This window comes from Aspergillus viridinutans (genome assembly GCF_018404265.1).
Source record: "Aspergillus viridinutans IFM 47045 DNA, scaffold_6, whole genome shotgun sequence".
Lineage (NCBI taxonomy): Eukaryota > Fungi > Ascomycota > Eurotiomycetes > Eurotiales > Aspergillaceae > Aspergillus > Aspergillus viridinutans.
The window spans coordinates 102381-116646 of record NW_025091222.1 but is presented as its reverse complement, the minus strand read 5'-3'; the positions used below and the strand labels follow the sequence as shown (position 1 = coordinate 116646).

At 51.9% G+C, this 14266-nt stretch overlaps 5 protein-coding genes across 5 annotated transcripts; 4 read left to right on the top strand and 1 right to left on the bottom strand.

Moving 5' to 3' along the window:
* Positions 1-1509: 1509 nt before the first annotated feature.
* Positions 1510-3294, top strand: Aspvir_007897 (cytochrome P450; the record flags this gene model as incomplete). Its single annotated transcript, XM_043271074.1, has 6 exons — positions 1510-1741; positions 1802-1989; positions 2048-2172; positions 2239-2855; positions 2903-3111; positions 3166-3294. 6 exons carry the CDS (start codon positions 1510-1512, stop codon positions 3292-3294), a joined length of 1500 nt encoding a protein of 499 aa, XP_043127009.1.
* Positions 3295-4425: 1131 nt separating this feature from the next.
* Positions 4426-5465, top strand: Aspvir_007896 (alpha/beta fold hydrolase; the record flags this gene model as incomplete). Its single annotated transcript, XM_043271073.1, has 3 exons — positions 4426-4791; positions 4875-5228; positions 5292-5465. The coding sequence occupies 3 exons, from the start codon at positions 4426-4428 to the stop codon at positions 5463-5465; spliced, it is 894 nt and encodes a 297-aa protein (XP_043127008.1).
* A 671-nt stretch (positions 5466-6136) lies between these two features.
* Positions 6137-7409, top strand: Aspvir_007895 (uncharacterized protein; the record flags this gene model as incomplete). The annotated part of the gene is made up of 3 exons (XM_043271072.1): positions 6137-6292; positions 6338-6819; positions 6875-7409. 3 exons carry the CDS (start codon positions 6137-6139, stop codon positions 7407-7409), a joined length of 1173 nt encoding a protein of 390 aa, XP_043127007.1.
* A 594-nt stretch (positions 7410-8003) lies between these two features.
* Positions 8004-8543, bottom strand: Aspvir_007894 (putative NUDIX domain; the record flags this gene model as incomplete). The annotated part of the gene is made up of 1 exon (XM_043271071.1): positions 8004-8543. One exon carries the CDS (start codon positions 8541-8543, stop codon positions 8004-8006), a length of 540 nt encoding a protein of 179 aa, XP_043127006.1.
* A 627-nt stretch (positions 8544-9170) lies between these two features.
* On the top strand, positions 9171-13443 carry Aspvir_007893 (NACHT and TPR domain protein; the record flags this gene model as incomplete). Its single annotated transcript, XM_043271070.1, has 2 exons — positions 9171-9539; positions 9604-13443. The coding sequence occupies 2 exons, from the start codon at positions 9171-9173 to the stop codon at positions 13441-13443; spliced, it is 4209 nt and encodes a 1402-aa protein (XP_043127005.1).
* Between the last annotated feature and the right edge of the window lie 823 nt (positions 13444-14266).

Sequence of the window (14266 nt, the reverse complement as noted above, 5' to 3'; positions counted from 1 at the left end):
AGACATCCAACGCGAAGGTGGGACTGTGCAGTAGTCTATTAGACTTGGTATTATTAGGCACTGATATACCGTAGATAGTGGATTAGCGTACAGACAGCAATTGAAATAGGTTCTTCTGCCATTGCCATAAAGAGGAGAGTTTGAGCTGAGATTGTCCCCACAAGACGGGATCAAGATCAGTTTTATCTTCAGATGTCCTTATAACCTAGAGTACATATGGTAGATGACCGTGTGGCATATATGGACTGCGATACAAAGTACGTGGATAATCCATGAGACTAGCGGCTGTGGCGGAGGGAGAAGGAATGCAGGAAAAAGCAACGCTCAAGACAAGTCGAATATACTAGTAGATGTATCATGAATCAGGAATATCTACATTTTTTCTTCCGGAGAATAGCTGCACCTCTGACCATCATTGTGTAGACGTATATAGACAGGTATCGGCCCCCAACTCTTTCCATTCAGATGCTCTCCGCTGATTCTGTGGGTGTCTCCAGCAATTATACCAGAGGTAATTGTGCTTTGCGATTGCTGTTGATCGTCACCAATATTTTTTTCGCTGTTGATTCTGGATAACTGGAGTCGGAGATAGTTTCCACTGCAACGCCAACCTGGACGTGTCCATCATTCACCCTCAAGGCATGAGTCTATAGGAGAGGAGACGACATTTCTGTTTATTTCGTCGACTAGGCCAAAAGTCCCTAATCCTTACGAGTCAGACCACGCTGACTGCTCGTTACTCCGCCTCGCTTCGTACGCGAAGTGCAAAGAGACATGAAGCTCCATATCCACCGTTGGCATGACATCGGCACTCAACATCAACCTATCATGCTACCAGAATAACTGATAATAGCGGAGAGAGGCCGGAATTGCCTATCTGCCAACGGTCGTCTCGGCCACTTTCCCCCATCGAGTTCAGACTGGGATGTCATGGCGAAACCTGCCATGCTCTTGTCTCAGGTCTCGACCATCAACAACTGGGTCTGCAGATCCAGTGACAAGAGTTTCGAGTCAAGAGCGTTGATTCCTACTTTATATGGCGAGGACTCCGTCTGGCTAACTACACAAAGGTCCATCGAAGAGCAGGGATGTCATTGACTGTTCCAATGACTGCCAGCTTCATCCGCCTCCATACATTAGTTGGTGTACTATTGTCGCACCGTGGCCAAGATCAACCCTGCTTTTGCACCTCTAACTCGCTGCGTGAATTACGCAGCCTGCTGCCACCTCGAACCGAGACTCAAGCAGTCCCGCTAACGCGACCGTATGAGAAAATGGCTTTGTATAATTCGTGCTCACTGACTCTATCCGGCGCGTTGCGGGAGAGCTCATCCACCCCCTCTTCGCCGATACTATGGGGCATCCACATGGCCTTTGCGCGGTCGCAATCAGGACGCATTGGCTTAGAGGAAAGTTGACCTCAAAATTGATCGCAAGGCCTTGGTTTCAGTGTTTTCCGGGCGCAGCTCTCCCTTGTCTTGAACCGATCCCACTCGTCGAGTCACCACCATGGGCCTTGGGGAAGAGTTACTGGCCAGAATCACCGCGACCAACGTGGTTCTGGGTCTTGTGGCGTATGTTTTGCTCAAATTTGCCTACCAGATTGTCTATTATCACTTTTTCCACCCATTGTCTGTCTTCCCCGGGCCTTTCTGGGGAGGGGTGACCAGACTTTGGATTGCATGGCACAATCTTCGCGAGACTGAATTGCCAACCGTGTATGCTTTGACGAAGGAATATGGTACGGTACACCATCATATGACGAGTTCCTCAACAGCAGACGCTAATTGTGCCTGAGTAGGCCCCGTTGTGCGCATAACTCCCACGCTTCTCGTCGTCAGCGACCCGACGAAGCTGCCGGACATCTACCACCGCAATGCCGACAAAACAGGACACTACATTACCGGAACCTTTGGTGAGACTGAGTCGCTCTTCAACATGCGATCGCATAAGACGCACGCGGCTTATCGAAAGCATGTGGCGGGACCTGTAGGTTGACTGCAATGCGACTACCGACAACGACAATCACGGCGTTGACACTCTGCAGTACAGTTTTACCAACGTGAAGAAGATGGAGCCCTTGATTGACATTCGCATCCAACACTGGATTGACAAGCTCAATGAGAAATTCGCTCAGACAGGGGAGATTTTTGATTTCTCATGGTGGGCCGTGTAAGCTTCAACGGACGCAATGACGATAACGACACTTGGGGACTAACTGTCCTGAAATGTCTGCAGCTACATGGCGTACGACATAATCAGCGAGATCGGTTTTGGCGCCCCCTTTGGTTTCGTCGAGCAGGGCCAGGACGTAGGCGGGCTTATTCAGGGTTTCCACGATGGTCTGCCCGCATTCGGTTTCCTCGCTCGTCTGCACCCATTCACCAGCTGGATGAAGACCACCTTCATGAAGAAGTACCTCGTTGCCACCCCCCAGGACGATTCGGGTATTGGCGTCCTCATGCGCTTCCGTGATCGCCTGATCGATCAGCGATTCCGCGAGCTCGAAGAGAAGAAAGATATCGGTCGCATCGACCTCTTGCAGACCTTCATCGAAGCGCGCACCGAAGACGGGTCCCCGTTGGACATCGAATATCTCAAGGCCGAAGTGCTGCTAGTGCTGCTTGCGGGGGCTGATACGACCGGCACCGTCTTCCAGGCCCTGATGAACTTCCTGCTTACCCATCCCAGCGCCTACCGTCGAATGATGGAGGAGATTGACACGGCAACAGCCAAGGGATTGATCTCCGACTGTGTTCCGCAATATGACGAAATCGTCGACCACCTTCCTTTTTATGTGGCGTGTGTTCGCGAGACTCTGCGACTCAACCCCCCTGCTCCAAACATCTTCCCCGGTATGTCTCGGAGCCTGGTGTGGATCTGTACGGCAAGTTTGCGCCAGCGGGAACGGAGATCTCAGGCAATCCGTGGATCATGCAGCGAGACAGGAATATGTATGGGGAGGATGCGGAAGAGTTCAAGCCGGAGCGTTGGCTCGATGCCGAAAAGGCCAGGCTGTACACCAAGTATAGCTTCACATTTGGCTACGGGGCCCGGGTGTGTCTGGGGAGGGATATTGCTATGATGGAGCTGTACAAAGGGCCATTGCAGGTTGGTAGTTTGTATTCCTCGTTGACTGTTTTGACTAATGCTCATGTCTCTCAGTTCTTCCGCCGATTCAATGTCCAGACTGTGAGCGACAAACCACAGGCTCGATTGGTGATCAAAGGAGGAGTCGGTTTCTATCGCGATCTATGGCTGACAATCGATCGTCGCCTACCAGGAACTGCATGAGCTGCAACTACGACTAATCAGCAAGATTTCGGTTGAACTCCTTGCAAATGTTTACCTGCGCTTACTTTGTATCTCGTTTCTTCAAAGACTTCAGAATGAACTCGCCACTTTCTGATGTTTGAATGCGTGGGTACATATTGAATCTTTCTTCAAATCTGGCACTGCTGAGGAGTCAATGCACGCTTTCAGTCTATTCCCTGTCTCTATACTGGGTATCTGTCACAGCATCTTCCCCGCGATGTTGACTGATCTGATATTCGCCATGTGCGATCGCAACGATCGACTATCCCTTGCTTCGTGAGGGCTCTACGCACTTTCAGATTGAGTTGAGATGTACAAAAGAATTAACCTGTGGTATCTATCTTATTCATTCATGCACTGGATGTTCATGCAGATAGTCTGCATGATGCGTTTGTTTTGCGCCTAGAGAATTCCCCTGGCGGATCGACATCCTCGTCCCATGGGCATGGGCCATCGCTCAATCCTGCAGTCTCCTGCGGATATGCGCGTATGACCTGCCAGAACTCAAATTACGAAGTGAAGCAGGGACTAATCTTGGTTGCCTATGCTCCACTCCATCCCCAGCTAACAAAATGACTTTTGACTGACTTCTTACCCAGCTTCAGCCAGGGACCGTCAAACTGTCAGGCCACAAACATTGTTAGTGAATTCACACGGCCAGTGACATGGACATCTTGATGCACGTTGAGTCCTGACAAATTCTTGTCTCTGTCGCAGACTCGCAGTGGGCCTTTTGAATTTACGCGGAAGGGACCGGCGTGTCAGAAGCGGCCCGAAAGCGTCCCATTCGCCCATTTCCACGGTCAAGGCCCAGAAGGATCAAACTAGCACAATATGGATACTTAGGTAGCGTTGGATATCGTCTCGCAGCGTGTCATTGGCCTTCTTCTGCTCATCCCCACTCGACCGGGATTTGGTCCAGAAGGGGAAGTAGTCCCCTCTGCCTGTGTGCCATCTGGTTCTGGAACGGGATGATCTGGAGGGGTTGCAGAACCTCGGGTCGTGTCCAGAGAGGGGCGACGAGGTGACAGGTCCCTTATCTATATGATGAGTTACATTTTGACACTCCCCGTTCATCCATTGTTGTATTGAAATCACGAATCCGAAAACATGGCAGCAACAAAGACCATCCAGGTGCCCCATCTGGGCGGCATCACCGCCGGTTATGCTCTGTCCCACGACCGTTACGACCCCTCCAAGCCGACATGCGTCTTGATCAACTCGATGTGTACCACGGTCTCCCTCTACCGGGATCAGTTCAGCGATGTCGCCCTGACAGACGCCATGAACCTGCTGGCCATCGAGCCCCTGGGCCACGGCTCGACCAGCTGCCCGTCGGAACACTTTACATACTGGGATTCGGCGTTGATGGCACTGCAGGTGATGGATAAACTAGGCATTGACAAGGCCTTCGCTCTGGGAACGAGCCAGGGAGGATGGATGGTGACGCGCATGGCCTTGTTGGCCCCCGAACGGGTGGGAGCTTCCCCTGCATACGTGAAGTACGGACTCAAGTGAGGAGGCCGGTTGAAACTGATGTCTGTCTACTGTCTATCTAGATCCTCGGCCTGATGCCATTGGGAACCTCGATGGATTACGAATCGGCCGACTCCCGGTCGAAAGGGTGTTGGGATCCTGTCCCTGCCCTCCGGCCCTTCTACGAGAAATGGACCAGCGCTGTTGCGACCCCGGACTTTCTGGTCGACGATGTCTGGTGTGGCATGGTCGGTGGTATCGGGTTCGGCGCCAGTGCTTCAGAGGAGTTGAGTGCGTTCTGGACCCAGACCTTGAAGGAGGTCTACAAGGGAGACGAAGGGCGAAAGAAGGTCCGCATGGCGGTGGTTTGCCTGCTGTCGCGCGATGGACTACTGCTCCGACTGGGGGACATCAAGTGTCCAGTGCACTGGTTACAGGTGAGTTCACCCCTACGTTAGGGACTGATATCTTAGGAATGCTGCTAAGACTGGCGCCGATAGGGCACCGAGGATACTCCATTCGGCAAAACAGTGCCAGCAGAGCAGATCAAACTCTTCATCTCGTCCCCAGAGGCCAAACTTGTCATGATCGAGGGAGGAGCCCATTATCTGAATGCCACCAATCCAAAGGAGGTGAATGCTGCTCTGTTGGAGATGGTGAACAAGTATAAGTGATGGCGTAAATAGATAGATGATAACCATGGATTCCTTTTCGTTTATCTTGCACGGATGTCCGGCAACAGATACGGATGTAAGTTCTCAACACCGGATAGTCCCCCACAACCACGGCAGGACAGAGTTCAAAGTTCAAACACGACGCGTGGAGCTACTATTAGATTTGACTTTCGTAAAGACGCCTGGCAGAAATGCTCTTGTGAAGACTCACAGCCGTCACCCTCCACTTTGCCACGCTTTTGGCCCACTTTGAACGCGAGGATCGACTATTCTGCAGCTGTAATGGGCTAGGGTCACCCAACGGCCAATTGACTTCTTTGGTCCGTCGAATGAGCGTCCTAAACACGAATGGTAACGTCCCGCTAGTAAGGGGCCACTCGTTAGTCTGGCCCTGAATTTGTCGACTCCCTGGTGGCTGCAAGCCAAAGACTGTCCGAAATCCTGCGGAATCCGGAATCGAAGTATGATTCCATCATGCTAAGAAATTTCTAGGCGGTGCATTTGTCAAAAGGAGTATGGACTAGAATCCTTCTGTCTGTCTGGGCATGACCCGCAGCCAGAAGGATTCAGGTACGAAAGAAGATAGGTCGGTCAAGAAGCTTATAATGTTCTTGTTCTTCCTCCTGCAGTTGATCATCCCACTGCAGTCTCTCATGTCGTGACCACTCAGAATGGCAGAGCACGAAGATTCGCTACAACCATGGGTGACTGCGACCACCGCTTCGGTGACGGTGCTCGCCTTTGTCATGGTCTGTCTGCGGCTTCTGTCCCGATGGGAGAGGAAGCAGAAGTTGTGGTGGGATGACTGGATGATTTTGTTCTCCATGGTAGGTTTACAGTCATTGAGGAGGAATCTCAACTGACATACACAGGGCTGGAACCTGGTCGTCGTCGGCTTCATCTTCGCCATGCTCAAAGAAGGCATGGGCCTGCATGCCGGCACCGCCGTCCCCATCTCCAACCTGGTCATGATGGCCAAGTTCCTCGTCGTGGCCGAGATCCTCTATGTCTTCAATCTGGTCTGGACCAAACTCAGCATTCTGCTGATGTACTACCGTATCTTTCGTTTCCCCTACTTCAAGCGCTGGGCGTACATCATCGGCACCTTTGTCGTTCTTTGGGTCATCTGCATCACGTTTATTTTTATTTTCATCTGTGTCCCTGTCCAGAAGCTGTGGTATCCCAGTCTGCCGGGCCGGTGCATCAACCAAGTCGGCACATGGATCGCCAACGCAGCATCGACCATCCTGACCGATCTGGCGATTCTCATTCTGCCGATGCCGCAAGTCTGGAAACTGCAGCTGCGTCTCTCTGAGAAATTGGCCTTGACCTTTGCATTCAGTCTGGGATTCTTGTACGTCTCGTCTTGCTCCATCGCAGTGACATGATCAAAGGCTGATCGATGACAGCGTCGTTTTCGCCTCGGCCTACCGGTTCACCGTCCTCTTCTCGTACACCTCCGCCGACTCATCCTACACACTCGCTCCCACCGTCGGCTGGACCGCCATCGAAATGTCCGCCGGCATCGTCTCCGCCTGTCTTCCCACCCTCCGACCCGCCCTACAGGCCATCGTCCGTATATTCAACATCCAAGGCGCCTTGCCGGCCTTACTGCGCAGCCGAACAGCCCCCATGTCCAAGACCGGCCAGTCGAACCCCAGTCAGAACGAGTTGACAGCCCAAGGACACACAGGCAGCGGTGTCGGTCACTCATCGCATAGCCGGCGTCATTCCTTCTATAATCTCCCGGATGAATCGGATTCGGCGGGGGGCCACCCCATGACGCCGGAGCAGTTGGATGCTTCCCTCCGGCCGGAGTATGATCACGGACATATGGTGACAAACGTATTTGGATCGAAGGATAGGAACGTCGATAGCGCAAGCGATGAGATTCCTCTGCATGGAATCCGTGTACAAAAGGACTTTACGCAAGTCAAGGAGTGATTACCAGGACATCGCCAAATGTTTTCTATCCGCCGGCCGGCATCAATATAGTTTCCCTCCCTGACTCCCTGACAAATATCTTCTTTCCCTAGCCTATATTATAGAAATGCAAAAACCAAGTCTCTATCCATTACCCATGCATGCAAATCCAGTCTATGTCTATAAGCCAACCACTAGTCACTGCTGCTCTCCTCGTGTTTTCCCTCCTGTTTGCCTGATCATACAACCGCCAGGTCAGCATTCCGGTAAGTTGCTGAGACAACTACAACCTTGACAGGGCGATCAATCTCTTCCCTCGATCAACGGCCCATTCATGGGTGAAGACGCGCTTTACGAAGCATTCGCACGAAAATCACGATGGTCGCCAAACGTCACGACCTGATTTGGGAGAGATCTCTCATTGTCTGGCTTTTGGTTTCATGGATGTTGATCACGGGTTCTGAACCCTACGGTCCTATTTGTCCAGATTCTGAAGCTATCCGATATACGACATCTTTGCAATTGGTTTGATAGTAAAGTCGTGAGACCGCTTTCAATCTGGACCCCACATCCTTTGACCCTTCACTATGGTCATAGAGAATAAGCGATACTGTATCATGAACTTTCCACCAAAGTGATGGCCCTTGTCAAGACGTTGCGATCATCTTGGAATGTCAACTTTTGCAAAGCTTCATCGTATGTGAAAAACTCAGCTCTAAAATCGCGGTCTGCTGATGGTGTGCTGCCACTGAAGCTCTCATCGACTGCAGCGATATACCACCAGATCAATTTTGCGTCTGACTTGTCATTCAGCTGGCGAATGGTGAGCATGAAAGGCTCACTAAGGCCGCGGTACGACCGAGCATGGTCTGAAACATCGTCCGCTTCGTTTTCTGGGGGGGCACGAGTCGACATGGTAACAGGATAAACGTGGCATTTATAGCCGGTTTCCTCTTCCACTTCTCTCAAAGCTGCCTCAAGCCGAGATTCGCCGCAATTTCGTCGACCTTTTGCCAGAAGCCATTCATCCTTTACAGTGTAGTGAATCAAACAGACACGCTTTGTCTCATGCGACAGGTCAAATAGAATAGCACCGCTACTTTCAACAAATTCTTCGGAGGTGTATTGAGTGGTGGGGTATTTGGAAGTGGCCATGGGGGCAGTGCACTAGGGGTAAGAGAGGTAGTAGGAGAACGAGAAAGAGAAAGCGCATTACCTTTTAAGGGAGGAAGATGAGGTTATATAGATTGGCATAGTGGAGGGTTGAACTGCCTGCTTGGAAACGCGTGAGGTGGCCCGCTCGCTTACCGATTACGTTATGACCCCAGAAAAAGTACTTGAAACTGATGGATCTGATTCTGATCTCCTGTCTGGAGTAATACGGATAGTTGTTTAAAGAAGACCAACGCTAGATGCCCAATCTCCTTGGCGTCTGACCATGTCGAGCTCGTCTGTCTGACTATCCATTTAGTCAAGCACACGTACCGTCAATCAGCAAGACCACCACTAGAAAAGCAGCTGAAGGCTCCCGATCGTTCGAGCCCCTCCTTTTAACCCTCTCTTCAGCCGCACTTCGCTCTAGCCAAACATTTTCTCTTTAAAGTCCCTTCCCCCGTCAGCATGGAGCGCGGGGTTCATCTTTTGCACGCCGCGACTGTCAAGTCGCTGGTTTTAAATTACATAGCATTGTGCAGATTATCGGACTGCAAACCTACCGGTGATGGCAATGCTCGCCCATGCAACATACTTTTAGAAATTACAACATAGGCCAAGTTCAGCAAGATGACAGTTCAAAACAATCAAATCCCCGCCATCTACGCGCGGGCGATCGAAAAGTACAAAGAGATTACCAAGGAGGATCTTGATGTCGCCTTCCTCTGCAAGCTCCAGAGCGTCGACGACCTGGCCAAAGAGATCGATGAGCGTAACAAATCCTTCAGCGAGTACCGTCACAAACGCGGCGTCATCTTTGATGCCATGCAGGCGGCACTCATTCCAGTCCAGCTGTTCGGCAATCTGGCAGCCGGAGGCGCCTCGATGGTCTTTCCACCCAGTAGTCTTGTCTTTGGCGCAGTGACCTACCTTGTGACAGCTGCCAAAGGAGTGACGAGCTCCTACGATGCGATTGAGGATCTGATGGGAACACTGAAGGTGGGCGGTCGTCCGTTATTCGCCTTATTTTGCGCTCATCCGTGAACCCATCTAATGTGTGCAGGATTTCACCATCCGATTGAAAGCCTATGGTCGGGAGCAAATCTCCGAAGATCTTGGCGACAAGCTGAGCGACATTCTCACAACGTTGGTGGAAATTTTCGCCCTTTCGACCAAGGCCATTAAGCGAGGTAGACTGCTCAAGTTCACTCGCAACGTCCTCCTCGGCACCGACGACGCCATCAAGGGGGCAGTGGGTAAGCTGGATAGGTTGACCAAAGTGGAAGCGAGTCTCGTCGGTGCCGAAACCCTGACCGAGGCCAAACGGACAGGGCGTGTGGTGGACACAGTCCAAACCACGGTCATGTCGACGAATGTCACAGTGCAAGAGACGGGAATGGCCGTCAATCAGATGACCGTGCAGGTCACCGAGGTACATGAGATGCTGGGCAACCTATTGATCGCGGCGAAGGACAAGGATGAAAATCATGGGGACTCGGCGAAGTCGCAACGTGATCTTCTGAAGAAGATTCTGCAACCATCCGCGACGGACTCGGCACAGGATTGGTACGACAGGATCAGCAAATCCCGCGTTCCTGGCACCGGAGATTGGGTTAGGCGCGAAGAAGTGTTCCAGGGCTGGTTGCATCGAGACCTCCCGGTCATGTTTATCTCTGGTAATCCTGGAGCTGGCAAATCCTATCTTTCATCGAGCATTATCGCCTCCCTCAAAGACGAATACCCGCAAGGGGTACAACATTCCTCACATGTCTCCATAGGGTACTTCTTCTTCAAGGATGACAACCCCGCCACGAGGTCATTCCACCAGGCCCTGCGGGATCTCGCCTATCAGATCAGCAGCAATGATCCAGCATATGAGAAGTACCTTGCAGCCCTTGGGGATTATGGGAGCACCAGCACTTTGGAGAGTGCGTGGCGGACCCTTTTTGTCAACTACTTCTTGAAGAAAGAATCAATCACGAGCAGTGTTTATATCCTCTTTGATGCGGTCGATGAGGCCTTTGAGGAGGAAAGACTCGTCTTCTTGCAGCTGGCCAAGGACATTCTCGACTCCCCGAATCACGGCCGTTTGCAGTTGGCCATGGTTGGACGGCCGCATGTCAGCGACCAGCTGGCTGAAGCGCTCGAAACCAACGTTCCGACAATAAATGTGACAACGCTGAAAAATTCCGCTGATATTGACCGATACATCAAAACCAGCATCCAGAAATCAGCGGTCTTGCGACGCGTCTCACCAGCTCTACGAAAGGAGATTACCGAAAAACTGTCTGCGGGTGCTGAGGGCATGTTTCTGTGGGTGAACCTGATGCTGCAGGAGCTAGTCAAGAAGCGCAACGAGTCCAGTATCCGTAAGAGCCTCGAGCAGGCGCCCAAGGGCTTGAAGGAGATGCTGCGCCATGTCCTCCTGAGCTTCTCCGCCAGTCTGAACGATGAAGAGTTGGAATTTCTCAACGAGCTCTTGCTGTGGGCCACCTGCGCCGTTCGTCCTCTGACCCTTGGCGAGGTGGAGGCAATCCTCGAGTTGAAGTCAGCCGAGGGAGATGGGATGATTTACCTCGAAGGTGCCCTTCGCAGGCAATTCGCTGCCTTCTTCAACCTCGACCGCGAGGACGGTCTGACCACAACGGAGCTCCAGACTATGGCAAACAGGGCATATGACTCAGACGATGAAGATGAAGATGTTACTAAACCGGATAGCGATGATCAGGACGCTTTTGAAGATGTTGAGAACATTATAGACTTTGATTCGAACAAGAAGTCAACCACCGTCACCTTCAGCCACGCATCCCTGGGCGATTTCTTCCGTGACCCAAACGAAGGCAAGGTCTCTGCAGCGGAGGACAAACTGCCGGTTGGAGTTGTCTATAAAGATGCCAAAGCTCATGTCCTCAGCACGTGCCTCAAGGTCCTCACCGATACCGAGTTTTCTGAGAAGGCGAAGGACTCCAGCCTCATGAAGACCTACGCCGCAAGGAATTGGGTGCAACACCTTCATTTAGTGCAGCCCTCAGAGACCTCGCTCGAGGACAAGAAGGCAATCGCCAGCATGCTGGCCAGGATGTTCGGTACGGAAGAGTACATGGCCAGATGGGTGCCAATGAGAAGCTGGGTCTCGACAAGCGAAAACCTGAAGGCCATTCAACGCTGGTGGGATGATCCCGAGATCGTCGAGTCGCTTGCAGCCGAGGAGGCCAAGTTCGTCCTTTCCGTCAAGGAGAAGCCTGTAGAGACCTTCCGACCCATCGCCGATTTTTGCGCCAAGAAATGGTTGGCTGAAGACGACTGGTCACCCGCGGCCCCGGCGGCTATGATTATCAGCTATCTCAAATGTCAAAGAGGGATCGATGAGGATTTTCTTTCCCGTTTTGCACCGACTGCCGCTGAGGTCGTCGAGGCTGCCGAATGGGCGCAGATCGAGAAGACATCCCGCTGGTACCAAAGGATCGGCATAGTGCTGCGCCAGACCGGAAACATAGACGAAGCTCTGGACTACTTTGGGAAGGCAACCGCAATAGATCCGAACAACTGGATCGCCAAAGCAGGCATGGCCATAGCACACGCGAGTAGGAAAGAATGGACAACAACCCTTGCGCTCGATGAGGAAGTAGAAGAACTTCTGGAAAGGCAGCTCATTGACCAGCCTGATGAGAAGAGAAGGCTAACTGCACACTTGCACACAGTACTGGAACGCATGGCATCCTGCTATAAGGAGCTGGGGCAAGTGGAGAAGCATTATGTTAAGATCAAGAAAGCTCTCGCGGTTAATCCCTGCTGCAGCGCGTGCACATATACGATCCTGCGTTTCCAAAACGAAACGAAACGGTTCGACGAGACCATCGCTCTTGTGAAAGAATTCGCCGATGCACAAGTTTCTGATAAAGAGTACAATCGACTGACCAACTTTCTATGGGAGATGCCAAGTGTGGATGACGATGTCCTTGAGTACTTAGCCGTCGCTGGCCAGGCTACGGGGAACCTCGACCTCATAGTCCGTTCGTACCGCGACGCGGCGCGAGCGGCCCGAAAGTCGTCCATGACGGTGGTCGCGGCTAATTTGGACCTTTCGCTGGCGCGTATCTATTCCGAATACACCCGAGAGGAAGACAAGGCGACGAAGCGGTGGGAGAGGATCCTTAACACGTATGGATCCGCCAAGGAAGAAGGCGAGATTGGTGCGGCCAAGGTGATCGCCTCCTCCAAGCTGGCCCAACTTTGGCTGTGCCATGCCATCGATGCCGGCGTGGGTTCCCCCGAGGCGGAGGAGTACGTCAGCCAATTGGAGCAGTTGGTAGCACGATACAAGACCGAGGACACGTCCGCTTTCTGGATCGCCGCGCGGGCGCGGGCCATTTCTCTGGGACTGTGGTACCGCCTGACTGGCCGACACGATGAGGCGCGCGCTCTACTCGCTCCCTCCGTCAAACGGGCTATACAGATTTTATCCGACGATGACCCAGAGAACGACAGCGCAGGTTTGACTGATTTGCAAAATGCTCTCCTCGCTGCCGGCGACGTCAAGAATGTGATTGCGATTGCTTATGCTCTCGGAGGATATGCGGATAAAAAAGAGGCGGAGAGTGAGGAAGACGAGTATTCCGAGTTTGGGTACACTTGTGATGGACCGTGCCGAAGGGGATTCCAGACGATGGAAGGCATTTCGTTGTGCTCGATCTGCTTTGACACGGGCTTTTGCAAGGATTGCTCGGAGCTGCTGCGGACTGGGGCCATGCCGTTCCAAGTATGTAGGGCAACCCATGCAAAGGACTTCGTATATATTCCGACTCCACCACAGAAGGTGGAGGCCAACCGAATTCTGGTGGAAGGACGGGTTTTGACCTATGAGGAATGGCTCGCTCAGCTGAAGAAGGAATGGAAGGTGTAAGGCGACAGTAGCAGGGATTGACGGGAAGTGGCCAGCTTTGTCATGTTACAATAGCACAATAGCACGCAATCCATTAAGTATCGCCGCAAGTTGACTGATCTATCAGTAGGGAGGAGATGATGAGGATGATGAACTGAGCTGAGTGTGAGAAAAGAGACACACACACAGAGAGAGAGAGAGAGAGAGAAAACAGATGGTTGCCCCAAAAGAAAAACAAGTGTGATGTCTGCTGGCCTGCCGGGATTATCAGGCACCACCTGCTATTACCATCCCAATATATTCACTATACTCCCCCAGACTTGAAATGTCTACATGTACAAACCATCCATCCGAGAGAGGTCAAATCTTACGTCGCCACAAAACCCGATGTTGCATGGCAAGATTGTCGCGACAGCGTCATAGGACTTCCTCCGCACTGGATCTCAGGTCGTCTGAGTGCTGGCTCGGGAAATGACGTTTGAGCGAATATAATCAAATAAAATATATAGGGGTGTGGTTAGAATACTAGAAATTAGGTGGTAATCAGAATACTACCTTAGTCTAGTAATATATCCATTGTCCGCAGCCCAAGTAGTCCAACCCGCATGGATTTGAGGGTAAATTACTCCGTAAATAGTAGGGGGTTCAACCCATATCCAACCCACCGACGACCAGTCTAGAGCCCATGGGCAATAGCCTCGGCACACACATCATGTCTTCGTTCCTCCAGACAGATATCCGAATCCCGTGTCGGTGTGTCCTCATCCATCACTTCCACCGGTCGCATTTCCTCATGATCATCCTTTATACTAGATCTGATCCTTAAAACGAGGTTTTGTATTCA